The sequence below is a fragment of the Pelodiscus sinensis genome, unplaced genomic scaffold (genome assembly GCF_049634645.1).
Source record: "Pelodiscus sinensis isolate JC-2024 unplaced genomic scaffold, ASM4963464v1 ctg41, whole genome shotgun sequence".
Classification (NCBI taxonomy): Eukaryota; Metazoa; Chordata; order Testudines; family Trionychidae; genus Pelodiscus; species Pelodiscus sinensis.
Window position 1 is genome coordinate 1,356,928 of NW_027465993.1, and position 17,694 is coordinate 1,374,621.

The following is a 17,694-nucleotide window of genomic DNA, read 5'->3' on the forward strand; positions in this document are numbered from 1 at the left end:
CCCTTCACCAGACACAGTGTGGGTTCCGGCAGACCTCTCACAGGGGCATACTCCCAACCTAGTCCCCCTCGCCCTCTTCTTTCCTCCCCTCCCCCAGAACCAAACACCTCCCCTCCCTGCTGTAAACCAGTTCCCTTTCTTCCCCAACCTTATGTCCCAGTCCCAAGGCAGCTGCCTGTGCTCAGCAGCCAGCTGCAAGCAAGTGCAGGCTGGAGACAACTCAGCACCAACAGAAAATTGACTTTGACACCACCACTTGAAACACAACCCCCACCTTTTCCATTATTTTCAATGGGAAAATTGACCCCGCATAACACATTTTCGCTAAGCACGATCATTTTCTGAAACGTATCTACCGTGTTAAATGAGGAATTACTGTACATGATAAAAATGGGTAAAACTGGTAGTTTAGATTTAAGAAGAATCCCCAACTATAACAGCAGCAGACAGTTTTGACCAGGATCAAATTACTTGGCAATGCTATGCAAGAACCTTGTGTGGTGCCTAACTGCTTCATGCATAACAATAACCAGTGCTCTTTACTCTTCACTTTAGACCAGGGGTTATGAAAGTGTGGTCCAGGGACCACGAATAGTCTGCAGCCATCTTGTAGGTGGGCTGCAGGCTTAGGGCTTTCCTTCTCTCACCCCCCGCCCCCCACCCATGCAGTAGGGAGCCGGCGCTGACACTCCAGCTCCATGTCCCAGCCTCGGCAAGGTTGGGGTGTCAGCACTGGCTTCCAACTGTGGAGGGGACAGGGAAGAGGAGGGAGAATCTTGCAGATCAGCTCCAACTTGCAGGAAAAGGAAGCAGCTCCAATGGTAGCACAGGAAATCATGCGCCTGGAGGCTTTCCCCACTCCTCCCACTGGCTGGAATCACAGCCAATGGAAACCGCAGGGGGCGGCGCCTGGGAACGGCAAGAGCCACGGAGCCAAGTAAGCAGCTCCCATCTCACTCAGGTCCAGTCCCTGCACTCTTATCGCCCTCATACATAATCTTCCCACTGAGACCATGCACCCCCACCTCCTCCTGCAACCTCTCACCCAGACCTCCCGCAACCCGCTTCTGCAGCCAGCCTCCCAGCCAGATGCCGCGCGTCCTGCTGCACCCATTCTGTCATCATAGTTGGGTTGGCTGGTGGTCTGCAGAAAGGTCTGCATTGAGCAGGGTGGACCGTTGGCCAAAAAGTTTGAGAATCACTGCTTTAGACAAAGAACACTACATTGACGCCAACCTCCAAAAAGCATATAGTACAACAGTGGCTCTCCACCCTTCCAGACCAAGGGTTTTTAAGAATATGTATTTGTCTTGTATACCCCTCCTCCCCCCAAAATTCACTTTCCTTAAAAACTACTTGCTTACAAAATCAGACATAAAAGCACAAGTGTCACGGCACACTAGTGCTGAAAAATTGATTACTTTGTCATTGCCATATAATTACCAAATAAATCGATTGAATATAAATATTATGCTTACACTTCAGTGCATATTTTAGTTTATACTGTCGTTGCTAGTGCTGCTTGTGTAGCCTGTTGTAAAACTAGGCAAACATCTAGGGGAACTGACATAACCAGGGGTACATAGAGTCTTCCAGGGGGTAAGAACTACTGCAGCGAAACACCCATTAACTGAAGTCTTTCCAGGACATGAGAGATGTTATGGAGTCAGCTACATCAGACCTGATGCATGCACTTACTTCTGTTAATAGACCCAAGTTTGATGACCTGGATTTTTATTTACATGGGTATGTCACCACCACCAGTGCAAGTGCCCAAATATCCATCAATATACAGGCAAGACTGTTGGAAAGAACAAGGTGAATCACAATCCCAATGACAAGCTATGCTAACAAATTCCATGAAGAAAGGCCCATGTACAGAAGGCTACTACAGTTCCTTACCTGAGTCACCACTGCTGGCTGGCGGTAGATCATCAAAGAGCAAAGGTCCCCCTGCTCCTAAAACACAAGTTAAGAAAACAAGTCAACAAAATGTAAATTGAATGCTTCCACCCTATGAGCAGAATCCTGATTATGTCCCACAGATATACAAAGGCTATACATGCCATCTTACCCAGGCCAGATCAGTTACCTTGGCAGTGGGAGGACCCAGGCCTTACGTTAATGTTTTTAAATATGTTCCATGTTAACATTTCCAAAAAATATGGAAGAACCACATATTAAGATAGCAATTTGTATTGGCCAAAGAAAAGAGATCGGAGCAAGACGACAAATACTCAAACATGTAGATATCCTAGAAGATTTTATCCTATACTTGTGTAATTAAAAAAAGACTTAGATAAAGTCCGTATGAGAAGAAATGCGGATGCAAACAGAAGCCAGGCAGATGCTGAGACAATGAACAGTCTTGATACCTGAGTCAGCAGCGCTGACAGGTGGAAGATCATCAAAAAGCAAAGGTCCTGTCTGTGCTTCTTTCCCTAAAACACATCAGAGCACAGTCAAAACACACCTGACAAGTTAGTATCAAGAAGCAAAGTAATGCCCATTATTCTACAGAGATTTTTGTACAAATGACTTCCTCCATCCTAACTACAGACTGGTACCTCAAGAGACACACTCTATCACTTTCCTTTGATCTGAGGAAGTGGGTCTGGCCCACAAAAGCTCATCACCTAATAAACCATCTTGTTAGTCTTTAAAGTGCTAAATAGTCCTGTTTTTTGTTCCAGCTACACCAGACTAACACGGCTACATTTCTATCTCTTTCCTGGAAATAAAACTCTTATCAATCATTTCTAGCTAAAGCACTTTGGATTTTCAAGAAATAAAGTGACTCCTTTCAAAACCTTGGCTATTATAGGAAATTAAAGGAGGGACAGAAAGACTATTAGGTTATTTCAGGTAACACTTCTCAGCATTTACATGAAGAGCCAATGGCCTTTAGCAGAGGAGATGCACAAGTAGTTAATGGCAGAAATATCTGCTTAGTTAATTAACACTGATGCGCTAAGCACTCTGAATTCCTCTCAGGAACTGCAGTACACATCTGTTCTCCCATTCTGCTTTCTTCCTTTTCTACCAACCACAGCTTTTTCTTTTGAACAATGTTCATCTACCCTGCTGAGTTCTTCTGCACTTCTAAGATGCAGGAAGCCTTTGATTTCAGTTCACAGCAAATATCCAGTGGATATTCAACTTATTCATAAATGATCTAGAGAAAGGGGCAAGCAGTGAGGTAGTAAAGCTTGCGGATGATACTAAACTGTTTAAGATAGTTAAGACAGAAGAAGACTGAAGAACTTTAAAAAGATCTCACAAAACTGAGTGATTGGGCAACAAAAAGGCAAATGAAGTTTAATGTGAATATGTGTAAAGTAATGCACGCTGGAAAAAATAACCCCAACTGTACATACAATATGATGGGGGCTAATTTGGCTATGACAAATCAGGAAAGAGATCTTGGCGTTATCGTGGACAGTTCTCTGAAAACATCCACACGGTGTGCAGAGGAGGTCAAAAAGGCAAATAGAATGTTAGGAATTATTAAGAAAGGGATAGAAAATAAGACACTGAATATCTTACTACCCCTGTATAAAACTATGGTATGCCCACATCTTGAGTACTGTATACAGATGTGGTCTCCTCACCTCACCTCAAAAGATATTTTGGCCTTGGAAAGGGTTCAGAAAAGGGCAACTAAGATGATCACGGGTTTGGAACAGGTCCCATATGAGGAGAGGCTAAAGCGACTGGGACTTTTCAGTTTAGAAAAGAGGAGACTGAGGGGGGATATGATAGAGGTATATAAAATCATGAGTGGTGTGGAGAGGGTGAATAAAGAAAAGTTATTCATTAGTTCCCTTAATATAAGGACTAGAGGACACCCAGTTACAAGTAACATCTAGGATTACTGTAACTACAGTACGTTAAATAAACATCTTCAGGCAGAAATGAGATCTTACAAGTTGGCGATATCCCCTTAAAATGGTCAGCCTAAACTTATTATTGGTTAACTTCAAAACAAGGAAAGGAGGCTTCTTGTAGAGAGATTTCTTTTTAGCTGTGACAATATGGTATGGAGTTGGCCCAGCTCTTGCAAAGCCTTACACGTGCTTAAATTCCATGAGACCAGTCATATTCCTTAAATGGGTCTATTCTTGGGTGTGTCACTTCAGTGTGATTTAAATCTTTGCAGATCTGGGGCCTAACCAAGCAGGACAGTGGAAAAACATAACGACAATATATATTTAAAGTGGAAATTAACTCCAGGGAATTGCCTGTAGTAGGTCAGACCCAGCAAATTATTCAGTGGGAGATCTGCACAGAAATATAACCTAACAGTCATTTTAACAGGGATGAAAAAAACAAAACACAAAGCAATGTACCAATGCAACTTATCAGGGCTCCCTCTAGTGATGGAACACCTGAAATGCATGCACATTTGAGGAAGTAGGTGGCCTGGAGCTCAAATCCTGCCTAGAATACATTTACATCAAAGAGTCATATTTTACACATTTGTTTCCTTTTCCGGATAAAATACACACAGTACAATGGATTTAATGATGTCTAGTAAATCTCCAACATGTTTCAAAATAGGTGCACAGTACAAAACTGAGTAAGGTATTAAAATAGTTCTGAATTCCTATAAAAGTGATATCAAAACTAATATTTGCCATAAAATAAGACTGAAAAAAGGACTGCCACATTTTATGCACATTCAATCAGTAGCATTGTGTGTATAATCAGGTACACTGTTTAATTTGTACCAAACTATTTCTTACATTAATTGACATTTGTGCAAAAGATTATATACGCATGTTAAGCATAAAACAAAAAAGAATCTATACATTCACTCTACAGGAAGATTTCCCCAACACATTCTGCTTTTTACCAAATATGCAGAAGGACAACAGCAGGAGCTTCTACCTTAGCAAGTTCTGTGCGGCTGAATTAGGAACAGACCAATTTCTAATATACCCAACAAGGATTTTAATTCAAAGACAGATCATGGAAATCCCATGTTCTCTCACCTAATTCTGAGATTTCAACAAACCCCACTTGTGCTGCTTTTCCTGCACATGGTATTTCTCCAGCAGCACAGGCAAGAGAAACACTGGTAAGAACTGGTTCCCATTCACTCTGCTCTTGAAGAGGGAAGGAAAGAGGAGGAAAAAAACCCAAGAGAAGTGGCAAGGGACAAAATATGGAAATAAAAATGGGATATGCAAATAGGCAGGGCTCGACAAATTGCTGAATCTACTCGCCCATGGCAAGAAGATTTCAGCTGGTCGCCCTGTTCACCGGCAGCGCACACATGTGCAATGCGGGTCTTTCACATACGCAGTGCGGGGCTGGTGAGTAGGTTTCGCCGCCATTTGTCAAGTCCTGCAAATAGGCACATATGCACTGGTGGTTCTATAGCAGTGTATACTTGGTTAAATTAGTTTGTTCTCATATATGCATGACCAGCATAGACTCTTAGAATATCCCAGAGACACACAACAGCAGAGCAAGGAAATAGAGTAAAAAGGGGAAAGAATCAGGACCAAGGCAAAAAATTAGCAAGATCAATGGAAATGAACAAAAACGAAAAGGACTAGAAAGAGGCAGAGACTAGAAAAGAACTAAATAGCTTGACTAATGGAAGCAGCAGTAGCGACAGAAAGATTAGATTACTATCAGAGGAAAACAGTGGGCAAAAATAATTTCCCCCTCCCCACCAGAGTTTCTCGATTATATTTCATACTAGCAGAAATACCCGGCATCGCCCAGAGAAAATATAGTAAAAGGTGTGATGAATGAACTATGTCAATGACATTAATATAGCATATTTTATTGGAAATACTTTTTTCATATATTACTTTAAGAAATTAACATAGCTAGTACTTTTTCTTTTATCATAGGGAAAGGATCTCGTAGTTGCAGTTTGTGTGACACTTAAGAGAAGAGTCCAGGAAATGCCTACGATCAGGTGCTACTAAAAGCTAATTAGTGGCCCAATTGGCACTCTGTTGGAACCCATTTCGAGATATAACCAATCCAGTTATTTACGTTAAGAAATCAGTAGTATCCATGCAAAATTTGGTGTTTCTAGCTCTTACCGTTTCAGAGATCTTTCAGGACAAACTTACTTTCAGAAATATTTATAAGATTCTGCAAGAGAGGGTAGAGTGTGCATGTAAAACATCTCAGCCTCTCAGCTAAAAAATTAAATCCCCAGCAATGAAGATGAAGGCTGCTCAGTGAACAAAATGAAAAATAGGTTTTAGACAAGCCATCATAGAAAAAGAAAGCAGGGAAAGGTCAGGCATGTGGGAGAGGGCTATAACCCCTTACCTGAGCTGCTGGATGGTGGGAGATCATCAAAAAGCAAAGATCCTCCTTTCAGTGCTTCTTTTCCTGAAACCAATCAATGAAGTAATATGATCAGAACACCATGGAATTGTGTCTCACAACCCAGTGTATAAATACACTGCTCCAGGATGCAACCCTGACAGCCATCATATGTTTTATGAAAATTGACTTATGAGTACACAACTCAGACTTTATGCCTAATGGGTCATATAACCCGTCAGTCAAGAGCCTGTGATTCCCTGAATGCGTATATTCTATGTTTGTGCATGTTTCTTGTATGTGAAGTTAGAAATAGGGATGTAAGTGACTAGTTGACTATCTGATAAGCATATGCCTATTAGAGTGTTGACTAGTCGCTCCCCCACCTTGTTGCCACTATCAGAGCGGGGCAGCAAGAGGGGCGGAGGGGAAGATCAGGAGCCAGTGCTGGAGGAGCCAACTTAAAAGCTAGTCCCCCCCTCCCCAGTACCATCCATGCAGGAGGACAGGGGAGGCAGAGGAGTAGCAGGAGACCAGGAATAAGCTGGGAATAAGCTGTCATAAGAACAGCCGTACTGGGTCAGACCAAAGGTCCATCTAGCCCAGTATCCTGTCTACCGACAGTGGCCAACACCAGGTGCCCCAGAGAGGGTGGACCGAAGACAATGATCAAGCGATTTGTCTCCTGCCATCTCTCTCCAGCCTCTGACAAACAGAGGCCAAGGACACCATTTTATCCCCTGGTTAATAGCCTTTTATGGACCTAACCTCCAGGAAATTATCTAGCTTCTCTTCAAACTCTATTATAGTCCTAGCCTTCACAGCCTCCTCTGGCAAGGAGTTCCACAGGTTGACTACACGCTGTGTGAAGAAGAACTTTCTTTTATTCGTTTTAAACCTACCCATTAATTTCATTTGGTGACCTCTAGTTCTTCTATTTAGGGAACTAATAAATAACTTTTCTTTATCGGCCCTTTCCACACCACTCATGATTTTAAAGACCTCTATCATATCCCCCCTCAGTCTCCTTTTTTTTCTAAACTGAAAAGTCCCAGTCTCTATAACCTCTCCTCATATGGGACCCGTTCCAAACCCCTAATCATTTTAATTGCCCTTTTCTGAACCCTTTCCAAGGCCAAAATATCTTTTTTGAGGTGAGGAGACCACATCTGTACACAGTATTCCAGATGTGGGCATACCATAGTTTTTTACAGGGACAGTAAGATATTCTGTGTCTTATTTTCTATCCCTTTCCTAATAATTCCTAGCATCCTATTTGACTTTTTGACCGCCGCTGCACACTGCGTGGAAGTTTTCAGAGAACTGTCCACGATAACTCCAAGATCTCTTTCCTGATTTGTTGTAGCCAAATTAGCCCCCATCATACTGTACGTATAGTTGGGGTTATTTTTCCCCCCAATGTGCATTACTTTAAACTTATCCACATTAAATTTCATTTGCCATTTTGCTGCCCAATCACTGAGTTTGGTGAGATCTTCTTGGAGTCCCTCACAGTCTGCTTCTGTCTTGACTATCCTAAACAGTTTTGTATCATCTGCAAACTTTACTACCTCACTGCTTACCCCTTTCTCCAGATCATTTATGAATAAGTTGAAAAGGATTGGTCCCAGGACTGACTCTTTGGGGAACACCACTAGTTACCCCTCTCCAATCTGAAAATTTACCATTTATTCCTACCCCTTGTTTCCTGTCTTTTAACCAGTTCTCAATCCAATAAAGGACCTTTCCTCTTATCCCATGGCCATGTAATTTACACAAGAGCCTTTGGTGAGGGACCTTGTCAAAGGCTTTCTGAAAATCCAAGTATACTATATCTACTGGATCCCTCTTATCTGCATGCTTGTTAACCCCTTCAAAGAACTCTAATAGATTAGTAAGACAGGATTTCCCTTTACAGAAACCATGCTGACTTTTGTCCAACAAATTATGTTCTTCTACATGCTTCACAATTTTATTCTTTACTATTGTTTCGACTAATTTGCCCGGTACTGAAGTTAGACTTACCTGTCTGTAATTGCCAGGATCGCCTCTAGAGCCCTTTTTAAATATTGGTGTCACGTTGGCTACCTTCCAGTCATTAGGTACGGAAGCCAATTTAAAGGATAGGTTACAAACTACACATAATAGCTCAGCAATTTCCCATTTGAGTTCTTTTAGAACCCTTGGATGAATGCCATCCGGTCCCGGAGATTTGTTAACATTAAGTTTTTCTATTTGTTCCAAAACCTTCTCTGACACTTCAATCCGGGACAGTTCCTCAGATTCACCACCCACAAAGGACGGTGCAGATTCGGGAATCTCCCCAACGTCCTCAGCCGTGAAGACTGAAGCAAAGAAATCATTTAGTTTCTCTGCAATGGCTTTATCGTCCTTGATTGCTCCTTTTATAGCTTGATCATCTAGGGGACCCACAGGTTTTTTAGCAGGCTTCCTGCTTCAAATGTACTTAAAAAACATTTTATTTCTTTTTGAGTTTTTGGCTAGCTGTTCCTCAAAATCTTTTTTTGCTTTTCTTATTACATTTTTACACTTGATTTGACAGTGTTTATGTTCCTTTCTATTTATCTCACTAGGATTGGACTTCTACTTCTTAAAAGATACCTTTTTGTCCCTCACTGCTTCTTTTACATGGTGGTTAAGCCACACTGTTTTAGGTCTCGTGCTGTTTTTTAATTTGGGGTATACATTTAAGTTGGGCCTCTATTATGGTGTCTTTAAAAAGTTTCCATGCAGCTTTCAGGGATTTGGCTCTAGTCACTGTGCCTTTTAATTTCTGTTTAACTAACCGCCTCATTTTTGTGTAATTCCCCTTTCTGAAATTAAATGCCAGGGTGCTGGACTGCTGAGGTGTTCTTCCCACCACAGGAATGTTGAATGTTGTTATATTATGGTCACTATTCCCAAGCGGTCCTGTAACGGTTATATCCTGGACCTGATCCTGCACTCCACTCAGGACTAAATCGAGAATTGCCTCTCCCCTTGTGGGTTCCTGCACTAGCTGCTCCAAGAAGCAGTCATTTAAGCCATTGAGAAATTTTATCTCCGCTTCTCTTCCTGAGGTGACATGTATCCAGTCAATATGGGGGTAATTAAAATCCCCCATTATTATAGAGTTCTCTATTTTGGTAGCCTCTCTAATCTCCCTCAGCATTTCAATGTCAGTATCGCTGTCCTGGTCAGGTGGTCGGTAATATATCCCTACTGCTAATTTCTTATTATTGGAGCATGGAATTTCTATCCATAGCGATTCTATCGAACATGTTGATTCATTTAATATTTTTATTTCATTTGATTCTACATTATCTTTCACATACAGTGCCACTCCGCCACCCACCCAGCCTGTTCTATCCTTTCCAATATATTTTATATCCCGGTATGATTGTGTCCCACAGATTTTCCTCATTCCACCAGGTTTCAGTGATGCCTATGATGTCAATCTCCTCATTTAATACGAGGTACTCCAGTTCACCCATCTTATTAGTCAGACTCCTAGCATTTGTGTAGAAGCACTTTAAAAATTTGCCACTGCTTATTTGTCTGCCCTTCCCTGATGCATTGGATTCCTTTGAATGCAGTTGTTTGTCTACTCTGGCCCATGGTTTGTCCTCTCCCCTCCTCTCTTTCTGACTACAGCTTAGAGAGTCTCTATCAATGGATTCTCCTCTAAGAGAAGTCTCCCTCTGATTTACGTGCATCTCCGCACCAATCGGCTTTCCCCCATCTCTTAGTTTAAAAACTGCTCTATGGCCTTTTTAATGTTTAGTGCCAGCAGTCTGGTTCCACCCTGGTTTAGGTGGAGCCCATCCTTCCTGTATAGGCTGCCCCTCTCCCAGAAGTGTCCCCAGTTCCTAATAAATCTAAACCCCTCTTCCCTACACCATCGTCTCATCCACGCATTGAGACTCTGAAGCTCTGCCTGCCTACCTGGCCCTGAGCGTGGAACTGGAAGCATTTCCGAGAATGCCACCATAGAGGTCCTGGATTTCAGTCTCTTTCCTAGCAGCCTAAATTTGGCCTCCAGGACATCTCTCCTACCCTTCCCTACGTCATTGGTACCGACATGTACCACGACCAGCGGCTCCTCCTCAGCACTACACATAAGTCTGTCTAGATGCCTCAAGAGATCCGCAACCTTCGCACCAGGCAGGCAAGTGACCATATGGTTCTCCCGGTCATCACAAACCCAACTATCTATGTTTCTAACAATCGAATCACCCACTACTAACACCTGCCTCCTCCTAACTGGCATTCCCTCCTCCTCAGAGGTATCCTCAGTGCGAGAGGATACCGCAACATCCTCTAGGAGGAGGGTCCCAACTATGGGATGGTTTTCCTCTGCTCCCATTGAATGCCCTGTTCCCTTGAGACTTTCATCCTCCTTAAGAGCACTGGGGCTCTCAGACTGGAGGTGGGACAGTACTACAGTGTCCCGGAAAGACTCATCAACATAGCTCTCTACCTCCCTTAGCTCCTCCAGTTCAGCCACCCTGGCCTCCAAAGCCCGAACTCGGTCTCTGAGGGTCAGGAGCTCCTTGCAACGGGTGCACACATACGCCACCCGCCCACAGAGCAGGTAATCATACATGTTACACTCAACACAATAAACAGGATAGCCCCCACTCTGCTGCTGGGCTTCTGTCTCCATTTTTCTAATGAATAAGTTTAGGTGTAAATGGGATTCTTTTTAAACCTCTGGAATATAGATTATTCTAAGAGTTATGTTTTAAAGAAGGCCCGAAGTCACTAGTGCCCTCTAACCTCCCTCTCCAAACTCTCCTGTTACCTGTTCCTGGTCACTGAGTCACCGGCTTATATAGCTCTGGTAGCCCCTCCCCCAACTGAGGCTTCCAGGTTTCAAACCTTTTAGAAGCTCCTTCAAACAAGCAAACAATCCACCAAACAGATAAACACAAGCTCAGCACACAGCAAATAACTCCCCCACACACAAACACACGCTCAGACAGCCACTTACCACAAGGGTCCCGTTTTTACTCCCTCTTTTACCTGGAGAATTCCCTCTCCAAACTCTCCTGTTAGCTGTTCCTGTTCGCTCACGCCTGGTCCCCCCCGCTATCCTTGTGCTTTTTAATGTATTAAAAGCCACTAATGGGTGGGGGAGACCAGGCACGAGCTGGGACAGCTGATTCCCAGCTAGAATCCAGTCCCCCTGCTGCGCTTGTGCTTTTTAAATGTATTGAGAGCCACCAGGCTCTTAATACATTTAAAAGGCAGAGCGGCAGCAGGGTTAGCTCCTGGGGATACAAGCTAACCCCGCTGCCGCTCTGCAGTTTCCCTCCTTTATCAACTAATCGATGGAAATTGCATCAACTAGCTGATTAAATGCCATTTAACATCCCTAGTTTGAAATACTAAGTAGGAACCTGTTGTATTATTTCAGATATTCTAGTAAAAGCCATTAGTGATACTTGAGGAACTTAATGTTTGGGTGATCAAGTCAAGGATCTGTGTGTGAATGGTTGTGTCTTCCCTATAAGCACAAACTGTGGTTGGTTCTACAAAGACAGTGACCATGCCACCTGATGCTGGAATCAGCTAGAGCAGCCCCTGTCCACAGTGGGCCAGGACATGCCACAGGTAGGGGCTACTCTGGCCATTTGGAGCAGCCCTTTGTCTGTGGTGGGGGGCTACAGGCAACTGTGCCCCCTTTAATTGGTTAACTGGTTAAAAATTACATTTAACCAGTTAATTAAACAGGATTTTTCATCCCTAGTTTTCAATGCCTCACAAGAGCAGGTTCAGCATCACATTATGTAGGTTTCTCAATCCCATCATTCCATGGGATTAGTTTTCCAGATGCTTTTCAACTGCTCCAATAATATGCAAGTCAGCCATCTGTGTAAAAAAAGCATGGCTTCTGCACTGGTCTTCAGTATTGTGTTGTGCATTATGAATACAAAACTATAAGAGGAGCTCAACAGGGGCACTATTCACCACCACCCTCATCTCAGTCCCCTTCCTGTAAAAACAGCTGGGTCCAGCAGTCTGGGCCTAGCACAGCTGGGGGCAGGGAGGACTGCTCTGGCCCATCGCAGGCCTGCCATGGCCACAGGGCTGCTTTAGCCCATCACGCCACAGCTGGGATGCACACTGCTGCGGGGGTCCAGCTAGCCTGGTCTACAGCAGCCGCCAGAAACCAGTTAATCTTTTACACAGCTATCCAGAACAGACACCAGAAGCATTTTGGGATACCTCCTGGAGACCACTTAAGCAATATAATGTTTATGGTACTGACACTACACAGCTCTTAAGTCACCTTACATCAGCTGCGGAGAACCTGCTGCCCACAGGGCTCTGATTGCAGGTACAAGACAATTTGCTGATGTTGACCATCTGCAGGCACCGCTGCCACCCACAGCTCCCAGTGGCTGCTGTTTATTCCTAGCCAACAGGAGCTGGGGGAGCAGCATCTGCTGGTGACTGGGCCACAGGGACATTGTGGTCTACTGCTTTCATTGGCCACTAGGAGCTGCAGGGGGTGTTGCCTGTGAACAATCAATATCAGCAAAACACCTCAGGGCCTGCAATCACATTACCCTGATGGACCTGAGGCCACCTGCAAGCCAGAGGTTGCCCATCATTTCTCTATATGGTTTTATTATGTCAATATAACATGAGAACTAAAATGGCAAGAGGAACTTTGCAGTGTGTACATGTTACATTGACATAGTTACAGAGCTGCATTATGGAACAAAACAGTGGGTTCTAGACACGGCCCAAGTCCTCTAGCACCCACATTACCCCCCTTCCAAAGCTACACACCCTTCAGCTGAAAGGGACCAGAACCCAGAGTAGGAGAGCGGGGGCAATACATTGTCAGCCCAGCTTTGCTGCTGCTGCTGCTGCTACTGCTGACCCTTCCCACCAAGCCTCTTCAGTGGCCCTGCCAACCTCGACCCACCTTCGCTCCCTTGCCTATTATCTCTACCCCTCCAGCCACAGCCACACAGCCCCTGCCTGCCCCACCATCACCCCTACCCACAGGGTCCCTGCCCACCCTCACCTGTTCTCTCTACTCCTCCCTCCCCCCACAACCACAGACGCTCCCTCCCCCTGCCTGCTCTCCCCCTCCCCCCACATCCACAGACGCTCCCTTCCCCCCCGCCTGCTCTCCCCCTCCCCCCACATCCACAGACGCTCCCTCCCCCCCGCCTGCTCTCCCCCTCCCCCCACATCCACAGACGCTCCCTCCCCCTGCCTGCTCTCCCCCTCCCCCCACATCCACAGACGCTCCCTCCCCCCCGCCTGCTCTCCCCCTCCCCCCACATCCACAGACGCTCCCTCCCCCCCGCCTGCTCTCCCCCTCCCCCCACATCCACAGACGCTCCCTCCCCCCCCGCCTGCTCTCCCCCTCCCCCCACATCCACAGACGCTCCCTTCCCCCCCGCCTGCTCTCCCCCTCCCCCCACATCCACAGACGCTCCCTTCCCCCCCGCCTGCTCTCCCCCTCCCCCCACATCCACAGACGCTCCCTTCCCCCCCGCCTGCTCTCCCCCTCCCCCCACATCCACAGACGCTCCCTTCCCCCCCGCCTGCTCTCCCCCTCCCCCCACATCCACAGACGCTCCCTTCCCCCCCGCCTGCTCCCTCCCTCCCTCCCCCCACATCCACACAGACGCTCCCTTCCCCCCCGGCTGCTCTCCCCCTCCCCCCACATCCAGACGCTCCCTCCCCCCCGCCTGCTCTCCCCCTCCCCCCACATCCACAGACGCTCCCTCCCCCCCGCCTGCTCTCCCCCTCCCCCCACATCCACAGACGCTCCCTTCCCCCCCGCCTGCTCTCCCCCTCCCCCCACATCCACAGACGCTCCCTCCCCCCCGCCTGCTCTCCCCCTCCCCCCACATCCACAGACGCTCCCTCCCCCCCGCCTGCTCTCCCCCTCCCCCCACATCCACACACGCTCCCTCCCCCCCGCCTGCTCTGCCCCTCCCCCCACATCCACACAGACGCTCCCTCCCCCCGGCCTGCTCTGCCCCTCCCCCCACATCCACACAGACGCTCCCTCCCCCCCGCCTGCTCTGCCCCTCCCCCCACATCCACACAGACGCTCCCTCCCCCCCGCCTGCTCTGCCCCTCCCCCCACATCCACACAGACGCTCCCTCCCCCCCGCCTGCTCTGCCCCTCCCCCCACATCCACACAGACGCTCCCTCCCCCCCGCCTGCTCTGCCCCTCCCCCCACATCCACACAGACGCTCCCTCCCCCCCGCCTGCTCTGCCCCTCCCCCCACATCCACACAGACGCTCCCTTCCCCCCCGCCTGCTCTCTCCCTCCCTCCCCCCACATCCACACAGACGCTCCCTTCCCCCCCGCCTGCTCTCCCCCTCCCCCCACATCCAGACGCTCCCTCCCCCCCGCCTGCTCTCCCCCTCCCCCCACATCCACACAGACGCTCCCTTCCCCCCCGCCTGCTCTCCCCCTCCCCCCACATCCACAGACGCTCCCTTCCCCCCCGCCTGCTCTCTCCCTCCCTCCCCCCACATCCACACAGACGCTCCCTTCCCCCCCGCCTGCTCTCTCCCTCCCTCCCCCCACATCCACACAGACGCTCCCTTCCCCCCCGCCTGCTCTCCCCCTCCCCCCACATCCACAGACGCTCCCTTCCCCCCCGCCTGCTCTCCCCCTCCCCCCACATCCACACAGACGCTCCCTCCCCCCCCGCCTGCTCTGCCCCTCCCCCCACATCCACACAGACGCTCCCTTCCCCCCCGCCTGCTCTCCCCCTCCCCCCACATCCACACAGACGCTCCCTTCCCCCCCGCCTGCTCTCCCCCTCCCCCCACATCCACACAGACGCTCCCTTCCCCCCCGCCTGCTCTCCCCCTCCCCCCACATCCACACAGACGCTCCCTTCCCCCCCGCCTGCTCTCCCCCTCCCCCCACATCCACACAGACGCTCCCTCCCCCCCGCCTGCTCTGCCCCTCCCCCCACATCCACACAGACGCTCCCTCCCCCCCGCCTGCTCTGCCCCTCCCCCCACATCCACACAGACGCTCCCTCCCCCCCGCCTGCTCTGCCCCTCCCCCCACATCCACACAGACGCTCCCTCCCCCCCGCCTGCTCTGCCCCTCCCCCCACATCCACACAGACGCTCCCTCCCCCCCCGCCTGCTCTCCCCCTCCCCCCACATCCACACAGACGCTCCCTCCCCCCCGCCTGCTCTCCCCTCCCCCCACATCCACACAGACGCTCCCTCCCCCCCGCCTGCTCTCCCCCTCCCCCCACATCCACACAGACGCTCCCTCCCCCCCCGCCTGCTCTCCCCCTCCCCCCACATCCACACAGACGCTCCCTCCCCCCCGCCTGCTCTCCCCCTCCCCCCACATCCACACAGACGCTCCCTCCCCCCCGCCTGCTCTCCCCCTCCCCCCACATCCACACAGACGCTCCCTCCCCCCCGCCTGCTCTCCCCCTCCCCCCACATCCACACAGACGCTCCCTCCCCCCCGCCTGCTCTGCCCCTCCCCCCACATCCACACAGACGCTCCCTCCCCCCCGCCTGCTCTGCCCCTCCCCCCACATCCACACAGACGCTCCCTTCCCCCCCGCCTGCTCTCTCCCTCCCTCCCCCCACATCCACACAGACGCTCCCTTCCCCCCCGCCTGCTCTCCCCCTCCCCCCACATCCAGACGCTCCCTCCCCCCCGCCTGCTCTCCCCCTCCCCCCACATCCACACAGACGCTCCCTTCCCCCCCGCCTGCTCTCCCCCTCCCCCCACATCCACAGACGCTCCCTCCCCCCCGCCTGCTCTGCCCCTCCCCCCACATCCACACAGACGCTCCCTTCCCCCCCGCCTGCTCTCCCCCTCCCCCCACATCCACACAGACGCTCCCTCCCCCCCGCCTGCTCTCCCCCTCCCCCCACATCCACACAGACGCTCCCTCCCCCCCGCCTGCTCTCCCCTCCCCCCACATCCACACAGACGCTCCCTCCCCCCCGCCTGCTCTCCCCCTCCCCCCACATCCACACAGACGCTCCCTCCCCCCCCGCCTGCTCTCCCCCTCCCCCCACATCCACACAGACGCTCCCTCCCCCCCGCCTGCTCTCCCCCTCCCCCCACATCCACACAGACGCTCCCTCCCCCCCGCCTGCTCTCCCCCTCCCCCCACATCCACACAGACGCTCCCTCCCCCCCGCCTGCTCTGCCCCTCCCCCCACATCCACACAGACGCTCCCTCCCCCCCGCCTGCTCTGCCCCTCCCCCCACATCCACACAGACGCTCCCTTCCCCCCCGCCTGCTCTCTCCCTCCCTCCCCCCACATCCACACAGACGCTCCCTCCCCCCCGCCTGCTCTCCCCCTCCCCCCACATCCACACAGACGCTCCCTTCCCCCCCGCCTGCTCTCCCCCTCCCCCCACATCCACAGACGCTCCCTCCCCCCCGCCTGCTCTGCCCCTCCCCCCACATCCACACAGACGCTCCCTTCCCCCCCGCCTGCTCTCCCCCTCCCCCCACATCCACACAGACGCTCCCTCCCCCCCGCCTGCTCTGCCCCTCCCCCCACATCCACACAGACGCTCCCTCCCCCCGTCAGTCCCGCCATCGCTGAGGCCTCCCTCGGCGCAGCACGGGGGGGGGGGGGGGGGGGGGGGCCGGAGCGCTGCAGCCGCCCGGCGGGGAGGGGGAGGGGGAGGGGCTGGGGCCCGGCCTGGCTGCTCGGCGCGCGGGACGGGGCTGGCGGGAGGCCGCGGGGCCGCGCTCACCGGCTGCCGCGCACTCGGGCTCCGGGAAGTCCCCGAACAAATCCATCCGGCCCGGCCGGCCCGAGCCGCTTCCTGCTCAGCCAAGGCCCCGCTCCGCCCCCCGCCTGCCAATCACTCCGAGGGGCGGGGCCAGCGCCCTCCGCCTGCCAATCCCTTCGCGGGGCGGGAGCAGCTCGCCTGCCAATCACACCGCGGGGCGGGGCCAGCGCCCTTCGCCTGCCAATCCCTTCGCGGGGCGGGACCAGCTCGCCTGCCAATCACACCGCGGGGCGGGGCCAGAGCCCTCCGCCTGCCAATCCCTTCGCGGGGCGGGACCAGCCCGCCTGCCAATCCCACCGCGGGGCGGGGCCAGAGCCCTCCGCCTGCCAATCCCTTCGCGGGGCGGGACCAGCTCGCCTGCCAATCCCACCGCGGGGCGGACCCACGGACCCTCTTATCGCAATCACCTGAGGCCGTTACTAGCGGCGAGTTGCGAGACCTCGTTCAGCTGTCAATCATCCTGTGGGCGGAGCCAGCTCGGAGGCTGCCGCCAATCCCCTGCGGGGGACGCAAGGGTGCCCATGGGGAAGGCAGGGCGGGGCCAGGACCGGCCCTTCCCGCGCGCGCCGATTTCCTGTCACGTGTCCCCGGGCGCCTGGCCCCCGGCTCCTG

At 51.2% G+C, this 17,694-nt stretch overlaps 1 protein-coding gene across 6 annotated transcripts in view; it reads right to left on the reverse strand.

The window, feature by feature from the left end:
• ILKAP (ILK associated serine/threonine phosphatase) overlaps positions 1–17,182 on the reverse strand; it is a 33,159-nt gene extending 15,977 nt beyond the window's left edge. For 4 of the 6 annotated variants that reach the window (XM_075917868.1, XM_075917865.1, XM_075917864.1 and 1 more), the window contains exons 1-4: positions 17,044–17,182; positions 6,301–6,363; positions 2,376–2,441; positions 1,903–1,959 (exon numbers count right to left, since the gene is read on the reverse strand). In XM_075917868.1, coding sequence (XP_075773983.1) covers positions 1,903–1,959; positions 2,376–2,441; positions 6,301–6,363; positions 17,044–17,089 — 232 coding nt within the window. In that variant the 5' untranslated portion in view covers positions 17,090–17,182. The remainder of the gene's footprint in view (positions 1–1,902; positions 1,960–2,375; positions 2,442–6,300; positions 6,364–17,043) is intronic. The other 2 variants (XM_075917869.1, XM_075917867.1) reach the window with 1 other exon arrangement.
• Between the last annotated feature and the right edge of the window lie 512 nt (positions 17,183–17,694).